The 16,439-nt window shown below is 39.9% G+C and overlaps 1 protein-coding gene across 5 annotated transcripts in view; it reads right to left on the reverse strand.

Moving 5' to 3' along the window:
- SLC41A2 (solute carrier family 41 member 2) overlaps nucleotides 1-13,374 on the reverse strand; it is a 61,955-nt gene extending 48,581 nt beyond the window's left edge. For all 5 annotated transcript variants that reach the window (XR_009114374.1, XM_058022731.1, XM_058022732.1 and 2 more), the window contains exons 1-4: nucleotides 13,278-13,374; nucleotides 6,391-7,122; nucleotides 5,076-5,183; nucleotides 321-392 (exon numbers count right to left, since the gene is read on the reverse strand). Coding sequence is in view for 4 of the 5 variants with exons in the window: in XM_058022731.1 (XP_057878714.1) it covers nucleotides 321-392; nucleotides 5,076-5,183; nucleotides 6,391-6,945 (735 nt within the window). In the remaining variant the exon portion in view is untranslated. The remainder of the gene's footprint in view (nucleotides 1-320; nucleotides 393-5,075; nucleotides 5,184-6,390; nucleotides 7,123-13,277) is intronic.
- Nucleotides 13,375-16,439: the final 3,065 nt, after the last annotated feature.

Raw genomic sequence — 16,439 nt, forward strand, 5'->3', positions numbered from 1 at the left:
TGAATCCAATGCAAATATGGTACTAGAAACATTTGAAAGGTCAAATTTCAAGGGCTTTACCAAATCTGAAATTTTTCTCTAATCACCCTCAGATTCTTTCTCATGAAAAATTATAAAGGAAATACCCTTGGTACAGTCACAAGCAATACTTTAGTTCTTTTTCTAATAAATATAAGCTCATATTGTTTTAGAGAAGAGTGAGTGTAGTAGAGCTACTCTCCCATTAACACTGTTCATCTCCATATTTAACAATGTTTGTGATTTAACTTTTTCAATAACTTCACTCACAAGAATTAATCCAATAAACCCATCATATTTACCTGTTTTAAGGCCAGATTGCCAATTATTAGGTTCCATTTCTCAATGGGAGAATCCATTTTTCCAATATTTACCTATCAAAATCAGAAGAGAAATTCAGACATTTGGGGTTAAAATGGTATTATTTGAAAATACCCAAGAATAATTCAGCTAATAAAATAAGACACTTTGATTAAAAACAAGATATGTCTTTAAAAAGTCAAACATTGCTCTTGATTTTACATCATACTTACATTATCCTTCCAAAAGCAGCTAAATTTGATGGAGTTTTACATAGTAACTTATTTACCATTAGCTTGCTCTGCAAGATATAAGAGCCATCTTAAATTCCTGGAATGTCCAAGAACCACCAGTGATTAGATCAGTGGCTGGAAGATCCCTTTACACTAAGCTTGTTCCTATGGTGCTTAAATTCTGAAAATAAAAAATGCTAGAATCTAATACTGTTTAGCATTCTAACTTTTCATTTATACAGTACAGCTACAGATTTCTGATGCTAAAAAATTATGTAAGTCCAGTATTAAGGTAGTAGCTGAAAGATAGTAAATAAATTATTCCAAGCAATTTAAAAGTACATGCACCCCTTATATAATGTATTTCCTCCTTTTGCTTTTTTTTTTGAGTTAGATGACAAGATCTGATACATGACTATGTTTAAAATAACTTCATTTTTGAGATAACAGAACATTTTTTACATGTTGAGCATAAATTTTAGTGGTTTTTCCTATACAATACTAATTGATAACATACTCCTCAAATAATAAAAAAAACTTCATATATTTTTCATCTTTTGGTAATTACTTTTCAGTTGATTTCAATTCAATTTCTTTTCCATTTTGTGATAGTAGCAACTTGAAAGGAACAAAGTATTAAAAGAAATGCTAATTTAAAACCAGAAATATAATGAGGCATTTTATCTCAATCAAACTATAAATACTTTATAATGTGCAAACTACAGTGAAAGCTCTGCAAATACATCCAGTAAGTTTAGATAGTACAGCCATTATTTCAGGAACTGCTCATAAGAATCTCCATTGCATCCTTCTTAAATATATATGCTAAATGAACAAAATGGCAGGCTGTGGAGTTTCACTCCTTCTCTCCTTTAAAAAAGTTTTGGAAAATAACCCAAAAATCCCTGTTAAAAAAAGTAATCTTGCAAAATGCTTAATCCTAAAGGTGAGCTCCTGCCAAATGCCACAGCTCTTCTTTCTCCTACTGTCACCTACATACTCACATTTTTTTTCTTGAATCAGTTCCATGAGTGAGTTCATGGCACCAAAAAATTGCTGATTTGATGGAAAACATTTTTATTCAGGGAGTGAAAAGGGGTCATCTCCTATAAAATTATCTGATCCATCACATCCACTCATGTAACCTTGCTATCAGGGTTTGGAAGGGAGAAAGAGCAGGACCACTCCTCACAACTGCAAATTTCTACAAACTGAGATCAAGTTTAGTGTGATACTATGAAATACATGGATCTAAACAAAAGGTTTGTAAAGTCATACTGCTAATGCTTAACAATGAGAACACACGGTCTGAACAAGAGTCTGCACAAATTTACAGGAATGAATGAATAAGCGGTGTTTTGGTGTTGGTGGTGTGTCATTTCTTTGGGGTTTTTTTGTTATTATTACTCTTTAAAAATTAAAAGAGAATAGAGAGAAGAGACAGCAGTGTGAATTGAGACAATGACCCAAAGAACAGAACAAAGCTGAAGAACTGAAGGACACAAAACCCAACGTAATTATTGGGCTTGAACGGGCAGTTGACCTAAGTGCACCTCCCATACTTATGCCAGCACAGCAATGGGCAGAGGGGGAAGGGCTTACAGAGACAGAACTCCAGAAGCACCTTCTTGCTCTTTTCTATTTGTATTCTACATATGAAGTAACTTCTGGTGAGATAAAAATAATGTTTTAAAAACAGTAGGCTCTAAGATTGCCAGGGTATGGAATGTTTACACTAACTAACACCAAAGGGAAGTACATCTGTGCTGAGACAGATGAAAAACACAGTCTTTAAGACAGATTTAGTGAAATAACTGATTCTAAAGTGTATGGGAAATTGTGAGTGATCAGTAAGATGCAGCTAAAAGAGAAATTTGGGCAACAAGATGAAGGAAAGTGACCAGACAATGCTTGAAACTGATGTACTATGGATAAGATATTTGCTAAGAAGACACTACTTTTTGGCTGACCACATAATTAACAATGAAGTAAATATAATTAGTATACAGCCCCAGGAGCACAGACATGTCTGCAAATTCAGATGCAATAATAAGCTGAGTGAGTGAGCAGGACATGAATTAACTCCAATGCTGAACTCATGTCAGAAATTTCATCCTCAAATGGTAAAGCTGGTCACAGGGGCACCATCTAGCTTTTACTTAAAGACAGGTGTCTGCTGGGGTGCCAGAAAGGGGAAGATTAATCAGACAAGTGGGTTCCAAATAACTGTTTAGATATACTCTGAATTCATGTTCTCCTCCTGTTCTCCTAGGATGAGGATGACAGGACCAAAGGTTGAGTGGCTAAAGAGAGTAGGGATCAATGAAATCAATGGGAAGAATACAAAAGTCAGAATGACCTCTTTCTGAGAGAATTGGCATGTAAATTGCAGATCTAGCAGTAAGGCATCACCTGTAACAGGTTTCCACAACTTGGGTTTGGGGTTTTATTTATTTGTTTGGGGTTTTTAGGCTCTTTTTAACATAAAAACTTAAATATAATCTTGTTAGCATACCCTTGATAATGAATGATGTATACTGTTCTTATCTTGTACAGGATTGTTCTCTTAGTTTATCCACTGGACGTGCAGCCTGTGTTGTGAAAACTCCAGTACCCTTCATCTGTGTGTGAGAGGGGGATCAGCTCCTGTCTTGGTAACAGCTGGTGGATAATAAGGACCTAGGTCAGGAGTCACAGTGCAGAGAAAGGTCTGTGTAACCCTTTTCCAAATGTCCCGTGAGAGTTGTGATGCTCACAAATGTGATGGCACTGGTAGGATGGGGAATTCAGTCACTGATCAAGCCAGAGAAGTTCTGGATTTGTGATCTGGCAGAGGTCATAAGCTCAACTGAGACAAAGAATCAAAGATCACATTAACCTAAGCCGAAGTGGTGAAGTGTATTCTGACCTTCTTTATTTTAAGCCTTCAGTAAGACAGTGGTAGATCTTGGACTTGGTGTGTTTTTCACTATGCAATACAAGCATTTTTAATCCTCAGGCCACAAACTATACCAGTCAGAAACCAATTTAGCAACAGGTCAACAAAAACCAAAAGGTAAAGTAATAGATAAAAGCATTCATGCCTGACAATAAAGGTAGTAAGGTTTAAACACAAAATACTGTTAAGAAACAGTAAAAATTCTCAGAAAAGTAAGAACAATAAAATCAAACAGAAAACAAGATTGAATGACTAAGGATGATGTTGATAAAGATACAATAGAAATGTCAATGTCCTTACGTATGAAAGTAATCAATTTCTGTAATGGGCATGAACAAGCAAACCCTCACAGGACTGCCAAGGCTGTGTCCATCACAGTGTGCATTCAGGCAACAACTCAACAGAATGTGGGAATGGCATTTATTAATGACAGAACACAGGGAGACCCTGTCAATACAAAGCATTCGTAATACAATACAAAAACTGAATGTCCTTGAGGGTTACAGCAGCAAAAACTGCTGATAATACTCAAAAGTAGAAATGTAAGGTCATGGACTTATGGACTAATATTTCTGACAGAAGATAGGATTGACAGCTGGAAATGAACAAAAGCATAAATAATAGGGCACAGCCACTGATCACAAAGTGACTGAGAGGTTTAAAACTGACCCTTCTAGGCAAGAAAGCACATAACACCCTAGAAAGTTTCAAGAGCAATATTCTACAAAGACATAGTAAAATATCATCTAGAGTTATGTACACCTTTGTACATAGACCAGACATATACTAGAAAAATTCATTCAAGTAGGAAGAGGCAAAGAGTGGGGCTTTGCTGGAGAACTGAAGCTCTGTGTTAGGCAGTCTTAGAGAGATACCCAGTGCAGCCATCAGAAATAGCCTAGCTACATTATTAGACTGAGCTAATCACTAGTTATTCACACACACAAAAGATATATAGGAAGGCAATCTGCCTTACTTAGACTAGAAAAACGAAGATATATAACATCCCCTGAAATGTAAAAAACAGCTATAAAAAACACATGAGAAAGAACCCACAGAAAAAACCCTAGTTATACTACATTACAGTGTTGGCACACACAAAAAATAAGCAGCACAAAAAAAAAACCCAAAACAACCTCGCCGCAACAAAAATAAATTTGTTTAGCCAGAAAGCTTAAAAAAAATTCTTGCAGGTTAATCAACAGAGATCTGGAATAGCAATGTTACCAATGCTTTATTTTGCTGCCACACTAATGGTCTTTTAAAAAATGCGCTTAAAACACGACCTTTTTTTAGCCTATTCGAAATCCCTCAAGGTCAAAGAGATCTCTCAATACACCTATAAATCTCAAAAATCTGCTTTATCTGTTCTGAATGATGAGTTGGAAGAGACTTTAGAAGTGAAGTTTTGATGTGTGGAAACAACGGTCACCTTTTCAACTTTGCCAACTTAATAACAGATTTAAACTGCCCCATAACAGGCAGATGAATTCATAAACATAAAACACTCATGTCTCAAAGATTTGTTTCCTTTGAAATGTTTAAGCATGTATCTGAAGAGTGAAGAGGAAGAGAAAGTTACTTACAGCAGTTGACAGCCGGGATGCTAAGGTCATTTCCAAATTTCCTTTGAGACCAAGGAGCGCAGGAACCAAGATAAAGACTTCAGTAACATTCTTGAACACATCCCAGTGCTATACGAAGGACACAGTGGGAAACATTTAATTGAAAGATTATCTTTAGACCATCCATAAACTATTAAAAAAATTCTGTAAATCATAACTTAACCCTCTAAAAAAATGTTTTATTTTTGTATTAGACCTAAAAGTCTGAAGTCAGAACTATTACCTATTTAGATAAAACAGATTTATGACTGCATATTACTACTTCAAAGATAAGCAAGAGATACAAAACTTGGCCTTAAAACAAACATAGTTAAAAAAATATGTCATCAATCTGAAGTATTTGCTTTTCATTATTTAAAATAGTCCCACATACTATGATTGCTCTTGAATTCTGCTCTTAATTTTCAATATTTTCATCTTTTCCTTTCAAGCTGTGTAGAAACCATACATAAAACCAGCAAGGAACTAATTATCATATGAACAGAGCTTGTAAGTAAAAAAAGCTTGTCTTTATTCTCTTATCTCTAAGTGTGAAATTTACAAGAGCACAGCTTTCCAAAACCCAGATTTTTTTAAAGAAAATTATTTTTCTTTTTTGTGCACCAATTCTCAGCACTGAAGTGCTATGCTACTTTGTATGTCTTGTCAACCCATGTTATTTAATTTGTCATCATTTACCAACTCTAACTAAACTAACAAAACTGTAAATTGTCTTTTTATTTGGGGATCTGCAATAATTTAAATTATTATTTTAATGAAAATAAAAGGATTCAATTAACACATCTGTAAAAAGAATAAATTTGTACGATGTAAATGAACAAAGCACCAGACTGGTGTCAAATACACCAAGGAAGCAGTAAAGTTTCTATGTGAAATTTTATTTACCTTTTTTTTCAGGTAACAAAGTCTCTTTCCATTGCAACTAATTGAAGTCCAAGCTTCTTTTACTTTCTTAAGATTTTGAGTGACAAAGATTGCCACCTCTTCCTTGTATTTTAATTAACATTGTAAACTCTTTAAGTGTAGATAAAGAAATTCCTACATCTGAACAAAGCAAAACCAAACAAAAGTGGAGAAATCCACAAAGATTAATTTCTGTATTGTAGTTCTGTTTAAATATTGTGCTTCTTTCAAACTTTTTTAATAAGCTCATAGTAGCAGAACCACACACAGACCTAATTACATCTCAATATTGTAGACATCTACAGTGTCACATGTTAGAACTACAGACATAACAGACTACCTGTTAAAAAAGCCTTACAAAGCAAATACCAACCTGTACAATATCCAAAACCATGCCAGCAGAAACAGTTCCAAACCCTGCCAGCAAAAAAGGTACAAGTATCTGCAGTGCCATAATACTACTCGATTCTTTGGGTTGTTTTCTACTTCCTTCCACAATGATATCCTCATTACTGTCACTAGAAAGAGTGTCATCCTGCAACATGGCATCTGTTTCTGAAGTGTCCATTCCATCACAGTAATTGTAACTGGTAAAATCATCATATTTAGGGCTACAGCTGGATGGGCTGTGTCCATTGCTACCATGAAAGCTCTCTTCTGAGAAGTGATGGTACTCTGGATGTTGTTCGGACCTGACATTAAAATTGTGTCCTACTGGTAGCAATCCATCTTGCCAGACACCATTCACCTTTTTGTATCTTTCCTCTTGGTTTATTTGGTAAACAACAGGAACCATACTTAAAAGCAGCCTCAAAAATTTATCAGACTGAATTGTATTAAGATTTATGGTCCAGTTTACAAAGCCTTCTCTGTCATGGACTTTGCCATTTGTTTTGGAGATGGTAGATCTGCCTTTACAGTTAGTCATAGTGCTATAGAAGTACAGGTTGAAAAGCACTTTGTTCTTCAGATGTCAGCCAAGAAATCTTGCAGGTGAGTCACCAAGTGTCACACTTACAAGTGGACCAAAATGTTCCTTTTTTGCGAGCAAAAGTGTTTTTTCACTGCTCTCAAATCTTCAACATTTCCATAAGCAAGACTGGATCTGCAAAAAAAGTAGAAAGTATATATTCACTTCTAAAATATTTTAACTCTACAGAATACATGAAACATTGGTTTCATTTTTCAGATCACAATCTTTTCTCTTTTCTGTTTACCATGATTTAAAGTGATGTTGCTTCTACTTTGACATTTCCATCATGGGAAGAAAATAAACAATGATATACTGACAGTCTGAAGTCATTTTACATTTGCTCCACCAGAAGCCACTTTACCTTCCTTTTCTTCAATCTTCATGTTGTGGTAATAATTGTAGCAACTTACTAAAAGAACGGTTCTAATGTGACTCAAAGCTTTGCTGACTTTGGTATTTATTAGTAAACTCCATAAATACAAGTAAATTATTGGCATAAACAGAGAAATAATAGTCAGGGAGACTGCACCAGCACGATGTAGGATAACACATGGCGTGGTATCTATGCAAAGCTGTGAAAACATTTTACAGACTGCAGGAAATGAAAATATTGTAGAGCTGGAGGACTTTTAAACTGCATTTCCTAAGAAACTCAGCTTCCTATGATCATATCTTTTATGATTCCTATACTTCCCTTCCCTCTATTTCAAAATTTTTAAGTCACCCAGTATTTTTAGAGCAATTTCAGGTAGACTTTACAGGAAGTGGAGATGCCAAAGCTTTTAGCAACTAATAGACTTGTAAGAGACCCAAGTTTGTGCCTTTGCTGCCAAGTGTCTTCAAACATTAGCTGGGATAACTCACTCCAATATGGCCAGAGCAAGTCCACTTCAGAATTCCTGTTGCTCACAGAACTACTAGATTTGGGGTTCCTGAGTGAAATGACTCAGAAGCAACATGATGATTTTTCCCTCTACCATTTGCTTTATCCAAGGGAGCTTTGACCAAGAAACAAATATTTTTAAAATGACAATGAAATGTATGGCTTGATCTAGAAAAAAGCCAAGTTTTGCAAGAAACAGCAATCTTTTTTCCACAAAGCCAACAGAGGAATTTAAGTAACCAAGATTCCTGCAATCTTTTGCCACTCTAGCAGATTGTGCTTTGTTGAATCTTTCCATTTCAGTGCATAAAAAACTCCTAGGCCTCAATTCTGGTTTTCATACACTTTAATTAGGAATAAAAAAAAAACTGTAGCTGCTATCCTGGAGCAGCTCTAACCACAGGTCAAAACGGTGCTCTGTTAAGTGCTACAGAAAGCCAGAACAAGAAGAAATTGAAGGATTTCACTTCACTCCCAGGAAAATGCATTGAGAAAATTTTCTGATAGCTTTAGCAATGCAGAGTCTGGCTCACTGCAGTTTCTCCCATATGTCCGCCATTCACATCACCAAAGTGCTAGACCAGTGACTCATGGAAATTATTCACTGCTCTGGAACTCTGGCCAAAAATATTTGGGTTAATTATCCATATCTTTTTTAGCATATAGATGGTTCTCCTTTAAAATGTTTATATTTTATTAGGGTTTTTTTGAGAAATGAATCCTTTGATAAGATTGCGGTTTCATTTAATATAAGTAAGTATTAAGAAATAGAAATCATATTTTAAAGGAAAAAAAAAGGAAACAAACATTATTTGGTCAAGTTCCAAATGGAGGAAGGGCTAGTGCGGATGGCTAGTAATTCAGTAGTACAAAGCAGTTTGGATGACAGTCTTTTATGTTTTTCCTACCACAAAGACTTAGAATGACAATATGGGAACTTAGTGATAAAAGCTGGAAAATGAGAACTTAAGAAGATAAACTGAAAACCATAGAACCATAAAATTGTTTAGGTTGGAAAAGTATTGTATAGTACAATATACAGGAAAGAGTAATAGTTCCTTCAGAGTATACAGAGAGAAGATAACTACAAACCCTTCTAAATGTAACTAAATGTAACTCATTTCTAAACATGTGTTCCAACAAAAATGATTTTCCAAATGTCATCTGGTGCAGTATTTTCATCCTAAGTTACAAGATGCTAATAATTGCTGTATTTTCAGGGGTATTTTGTACCCACAAGATGCAGGAAACCATTTTGTTCGTGTTGTACTAAGGAAGAACAAGAACTTCCTGAGAAGCTTTATCATTGACAAGAAAAATGCCTATGTTGTCGTGTTGTCTAGAAAAGATATGGGAGCTAAAAAAGCAAGCTCTGCTTCAGTAATTCATATGAAGAAAAGGCAGTTAAAATCTCAAAAATCTCTTTCCTGGTCTCTGTAGGAAGAGGAGATAAGTGGTTCTGGTTCCTTGACATATAATCTGGAGGTTACAGAAAAAAATGAAGTACTGAAAAAAAAAAAAAAAGAGACAAAGATCCTTTCAGAAGTCAGGAATTAGCCTCAGATTTATCATAGCTGGCATATTACATATGAAATGAAAGGACACCTTGTCTTTGTCCCTACAGACAAAATAATGAGTTATGCCCAAACTATGAAAATAATTATTCCCTCTTCCATATTGTTTCCCAGGTATCTACTTTCAATAGCTTCTTCTTTTCCTTCATATATTTCATAGCAAATAACAATTCCTATGTACTACCCACCTCTTTCTCTCAGTCCTGCAAGCATACACAAACAAAAACAAATGGTTCTGTAAACCTAAACAAATAGCAAATGCAGCCATACCCTGCCATTCATTGAAAATGTGTTCCTGAAAAATTAAACACTTGGCAATCCAAAAGAGAGCAAGCCAATTTTACCCATAAGAGTTAATACAATGCATGCAGCAATTTAAAAAACACACATGGAGACAGTGTACATGATGGACAGGAAGAAATAAATGCTGTAGAAAACAGGACCACAAAATGGAAGAGATGCTGACTTTTGCAAATGCAAAGCTGCTTTAGAAAGATCTGAGGTACTTGAGCTATGAAACTGAACACCTGATCATTATGACATTTTTCTATCCTCCACCTTTGGTTGGCTTGCTTCATTTGAGAAAGACCACATGACCAAAAATATTCAACTGTTCAGGAAGAAGCTCAAAGAACTCTCATCACTATTGCCCAAAGAATTGTCTACATTGTTCCAGACAGATCTATAATGCTGTTCTCAAGAGCATGGGAAAGAAAATGCTTCTTCTTTACTTCCCCTTGGTTTAAAGAACATCTAGCATTAGCAGGATTAAGGGACCAGATTCTACAGCTAAATTTGATCAGAAAAATATTAGACTGCCAACAATTCATTTAAAGCGTGAACACAATAAATCATGGTGACCTTTTAAGAACCTTCAAAAAAAGGGGAAGGAGGAAGAATCAAGCAGGAAATTTCTGTAGAGTAAACATTTTGACAGGCTAAAACAAATACCAAAGTTTAGGTTGAGGGAAATTTCTGATTTTTTTTTCAGAGCTTGGCTAACTAAACCAAAAGATAACATCTATCTAAGTAATTCTGAGGGCTTTCATGGGACCCAAAGCTAATCACACCACAGCTGAAACCTGTTTTTCCTAAAAGTTGCCAACATTTTTTTACAGCATTAATAATCTCTACACTGCACTTCCAGGCAGACCACAATAAAATACAATTCTGTTAACATACCTGTCTGAGAAATGCCTCTCAGGACAAGAACAAGCCTTGGAAAAGGATTCAGGAAAGTAATACGAAACGCTAACAAAACACTGAACTTTAACAATTTGCCATAATAAGCAAAGATGAAGCTGGATTATTCCTTGGCATGAAAGACTGTTTTTGTGTCTTCAGAGATGAAACCAGACTCCTCTCACTGAAAGGATGAGAGGTAGCAGGCACCAACTGAAACAATGGAAATGGCATTTGAATATAAGAAAAAGCTGGGGGTTTTAACCATGACAGTGGCTGAACACAGGTTCAAAAAGTTCTGAAAACTCCATCCTTGGTGATATTTGAAACCAAACTGGACATGGTCCCAAGAAACCTGCTCTTCTTGACCCTACACTGAGCAGACGTGGCTGAATAGAAAATTTCCTGAGATTCCTTCTGACCTCGGCAATTCTGAGATTCTGTAAAGCTGGAAATATGAGGGTTTGGAGGCATTCTTTAAGTTCAGAAAACAGGTGATACAGGGATCTGCATGGCCTCCTGTCCGCTATTGTCATATCTATAAATACAAGTGTCAGTATCACACTGACATCCTTATCACAGCCATGGCTAATCATTTATATTAGTGTAGTGGGCCTATCAGTAGAATGGGAATGCTACATCATATCACCTCAGCATTACAGAGAGTAAACAGGCTGTATTATCACCAACCATTCCACAGAACCCGGAAACCAATGTGGTACACTGGGCTAAGATTACTTACACCAGATATTGAGGATAGCGTGTACAAGGCTGCAAAACATGCTGAAAATCAACAAATGTTGCATGCAAGACAGATATAAGAACATTACGTACCATTTTTAAGTACTATGCAGTAAACTGGTTAACACTGTGTTTATTGTATGGCAGTTGCTGGTTAAATTAACAGCAAAAGAAACAAATAAGAGGAAAAAAACAGACTAGAGAACTGCCAAATGCCTTCTTGACAGTAAGGCACTGAATGATCTGCCACCCTCAGGCTCAGTTTTCAGACAAGTTTGAGACTGCTGCATTCCACTTCCTTTACACAACAGCTTTCAATTTTGGCCCTGAGGAAGAGAAAAGCAACTGAGAGAAAAAGACTTGGTTTGACTCTGCACTTTTAAGGCAAGTCATCTAGAAAAGATCAAAACAGAGTCAAAACACAACAGCAAGGCTGTGAAATGTGGTTGGTTGTAAAATGACACAAATGGAATACCAGCATGAAAAATACCAGGCAAATCACATCCTTCAGACCATCAAAAGCAGGTGGGGTTAATGCAGTCCTCTAGATTAAGTAACCAATAAGTACTTACCAGGATGAATCCTAACTACACTTTGGGATCCTGATTACAGGTCTCTACTGTCATCACCAAGGAGAGATTAATTACTTATTAACTCAGGCACTAGGACACAGACTTCCTACTGCTTTTGTGGATATTTAGTACAGATATTTGAAAAGAAAATTATACACTGTTATTTTTCCTCCTGAAGTATCTACCAGGCATACTACAGTATTTACGGATCCAGTTTCACAATCTCTTTAGGGCAGTAGATGTAGGGACGGCTGCCAAAACGGGTTATCCTACCTGCTCTCATCTTTTTACCCACATTACTAAACTGGTAAAGTGAGGATAACTAGGCATGTATTCTAAACATTGCTAGAACTCTTCCTCAAGACTAAACAATTATTTTATTTTATATGATCCACATACTGTAGTGTGGTCTATAACCTAGATTCAAATGTGAGTGAAGAAGACACTCAACTACATCCTAGACAGTGGGCCAGGGGAGGCAGAAATAATAACATTCAGTGAAACTACAGAAATAGCTACAACCTGAAGTTAACTGAGAATTAATGAGAGCATAGAAAGTAAAGTAGAATAAATCACAAAAAGCTTCTATGTTTTAGCAGAAAAGTATGGAAAGAGAATAAATGTGCTATCACACGTTAACTACGCTTAATTACACATTAAATAACATTTGTTAACAAAAAATAGATGGTCGTTGAAGTCTATACGCGCGCTGTTCAGGTATAGGTTCCATGCTTCTCTAGTGACACATATGCAGTGACCATCTGGCACATTTTTATGGGTGCAAAGGTGGGACCAGAACTGTCTGTACATACGGATGTAAAGAGTGCCAAGGAATAGGGGCTACTGGGAGTGTTGGGCAGGTCTTATGCAGGCACAGAGAAACAGAAGAAAAGGATCATTGTCCCGGCTACCTGGAGCAGTGAATAATTACGCGCACATGATGAAACGCGCTGCGGGGCCCAGAGGAGAGCAGGGTACCGGCCCGCCGGCGAGCAGCGGAGCCCGCCCGGCGCCGGGGGGCAGCTGGGGGTGCGGGAGAAGGGCGGGCGGGAGCGTCGGGGCCCGCAGCACGGGGAGAGCGAGCCCCGCGGCATCCAGGAACGCCGGCCGGGGCGGGAGGCAGGTGGCAACGAGTGCCCCCCAGCCCTGGGCGCTCTGGGCACCCCGGCATCGAGGCGGGTCAGCGTGGCGCTCGGGGGCCCGTCACTGGCCAGGAAATTTTATCACCCGCGGCCCCCGCCACCTCCCCCGGCTCGAGGCGGCAGGTCCCCGGCCCGCCCAGCCCCGCTGCCCTCGCTCCCCGCGCCGCCCCCTCGGGCCGCTCCCTCCCCTCACCTGGGCGAGAGTGGTGCCGGCAGCGTGGCGGGGTTGCATTCCATCGCTGCGGCGGAGCGGGAACAGCCGTCGGCGGTGACAGCTCCGCGCTAGGCAAGCGCCGCCGCCACTGAGCAGGCGCGGAAGCGGGCGGCCCCCGCGATGATGTGGCCGGTGATGCGCAGAGCCGCCACCACCACCGGCCGCTCCGAGCTGCCGCTGGGCGGGGGAGGGAGGAGCCGAGCGCCGCCAGCCCGCGTCGCCCGTGGGACGGGATGGGATGGGATGGGATGGGGCGGGATGGGGCTCCGTGGCCATGGTCGCTCCCAGCCTGGCCCCCGGGGCGAATCCCCGCTGCCCGCGCTGCGAGCCCGCCTGAATCCCCTTGTCACTGGTCCTGCCGGCCACCCGGCGGTAGCGGGGGACGAAGCTGCACCCCCGCCTCTCTGCCCCCGCAAGGGCCCGGCTGGTGCCCCGCAGCCAGGAAAACAAAGCGCTGGGGAGTGGGGCGCCAGACCGCTCCCCGGGCAGCGCCGGCCGCGGCAGTGCCTTTGCTTCCACTCGCAGAAGCTTTCTAGGCCGTAGCACAGGAGACGCCGTTTTGTACTGCCTCCTGATTGCCAGTTACCAGAACATTTGCACTCTTTCCTGCCAGTTGGCAAAAAGCAGCTTCCCCAAGAATCCAATTCTGTAAAGTGTTTGGGTCAGTTGGAATATCCTTGTTCTTGCCCAACTGGACTCTACATCCTGCAAACAGCATGTAAGTCTACAATTTCTTCCCTTGACATCAGCTGCCTCTGTTTAACTAAGTATGAAGCCAAGGCCTTGCTGGACTCCTGTTTTGCAAAACACTTAATATTAACACTTTACGTTAATGCATTGAAATGGTCAAGCCAGCTAAATTTGTGCATTTATTATCAATACTAGTATTATTCCTCAGTTGTTGCTCAACACTTTGAAGTGGCGAGGATGCCTTAACTGGAAGGTAAAAGGGAGGAAAGGAAGAAAGAGAATAAAAAGAGAAGATTTAATGATGGTGACAACAGCCAAGCCCACAGCATTTCTTTTCCTGTCTACAGAGAGAAAAAAGCACTGGCAAGTCACCAAGTGTCTGCCATAAACTGGAGCTAGTTGTGGTGGTGAAATGTATTCGCAGGACTGGGGCCAAAACATTCTGCACTACGAGAGTGAAACATACAGGATCAGCTTGAACATTCACATAAATACCACCTTAAATGAATGAAGCAGCCCAAACTTCAGAGCTAATAATTTGGCTGTCTCAAGCCTGTATGTATTGGGGATTTGGGCTGCTGTAACTTCCCTACCCTAGTACCAAACCTATATATCCATGGCCTGTGTGAGCTCAGGTGTTACACAGCTTGGATACTTAGTTGGGCTACCCTACAAATCAGATGAAGATCACATCTGCATATGTTGCCAACAGGTGAGACTGTAAATCTGAGGTTTGGCAATAGCACCTGAGGGTGCTGTTTCTGGCTTTTCTAATTGCTTGTCTGGTTATCTTGGGCAATCATTTCATCACTCACTATTACAGGTTCCTTGACAGCATTATGCCCCACCTTCCATGGAAATCACATCATACCCATGGATGAAATATATTGTTTGAGGTTCACACACTATTATGGGGTTGTGTACAAATTCAGAAATTCACTTTTGAGGCCCAGGGCAAAAAACTCAGTCTTCAAGATTTTTCAGTTATTAAAGCTAGCAATAGGAATTTTTTGGGAAATAGAAATTCTGGAGTGCAGCTGAGGAAGAAAAGGTGCAGGTAGCAAATTCGGTGGAATGCACCTGACACTGTGGATGGGCTGGGGAAGTGGCAGAGGACACTTGTTTGGGACAGTCTGTCAGGAAAACAGCAGGGTGGTATCTTGCTTGAGGCCTTGCAGAGGCTTGCTTCTTATTCATGTTAATTGCAAGATACTGGGATCTGGGTGGTTGTGTGGTTGGGTTTTTTCCTTCATCATTTTCCTCTGTCCTTTGCAATGAGGGCCTATAATCACCACTTACCTGATCACTGTTTATTCTCATTTTCATCTTGGACTTCCTGTCTTGTTTCTTATGAACCATTCAGTTTTCTTTTTGCAGTTTTCACATTGTCTAGATGTGAAAGGACAGAAACTGCGGAACCGATAAGGATAGATAAGGACAGAGATTGCAGAAGAAATCCTGACTAACAGGCTGTTAGTATCAGTGTCATCTGAACTTGGTGGTTGTGTAAGTTTCTTTTCCTAAGGATGATTAAAACTCCATCAGGCTCTGATATTTAATTTTAGGTTCATTTATCAAATTCTGAAAATGAAAATGGGAGAGTTTTGAGAGACAAGCAGCTACTGGCAGGTGTTCAGGTGATGTTACCTGCTGGTAGATTGGTTCAACAGGCTCTTCATGGTGTTGGGATGGACTTTTTGTCCCAAATCACAGAATCAATCAATTTGGAAAGGACCATAGTGAATCATCTGGTCCAACCTACCTGCTTAGGCAGGGTTTGCACAAAATTTTATGTCCAAATAGTTCTTGAATATCTCCAGTATGGGATACTCTACAATGTGTCTGGGCAACTGTTCTAGTGTGTGGTCACCTGCACAGTAAAGAAGGTCCTCCTCATGTTCAGGTGGAACTTCCTGGGCATCAGTTTCTGCCTCTTGCCTCTCGTCCTGTTGCTTGGTAGCACCAAGAAGAGCCTGGCTCCATCCTCTTGTCACTCTTGCCACTGATGAAATCTCCTCTCAGTCATCTCTTCTCAAAGCTAAACAGGCCTCCAGCTGCCTCAGCCCTTCCTCTTAAAGAGATGCTTCAGTTCCTTAATCACCGTTGTTGCCTTCGCTGGACCCGCTCCGGGAGCTCCATATCCCTCTTGTCCTGAGGCGCGCAGAACTGGACACAGCCCTCCAAATGTGCCTCACCAGGGCTAAGCAGAGGAGCAGGACCACCAACCTTGACCTGCTGGCAATGCCCTTCCAAATGCACGCCAGGACAGCGGTGCCCCTAGAGCCTTTGCTCTTGTTGTGTTTCAGGAGGTTCAGTCCGTGTCACGACGATCTCCCCACGGAGCGCTGTCCCCGCTGTCGCGCGCGGGCGGCAGCGCCGCTGCTCCTCCCGCCCAGCAGGGGGCGAGCCGTCGCCGAGCGCGTGGGTCGCTCCACTTCCGTGTGGGCGGGC

Source organism: Melospiza georgiana, chromosome 4 (assembly GCF_028018845.1).
Source record: "Melospiza georgiana isolate bMelGeo1 chromosome 4, bMelGeo1.pri, whole genome shotgun sequence".
Classification (NCBI taxonomy): Eukaryota; Metazoa; Chordata; class Aves; order Passeriformes; family Passerellidae; genus Melospiza; species Melospiza georgiana.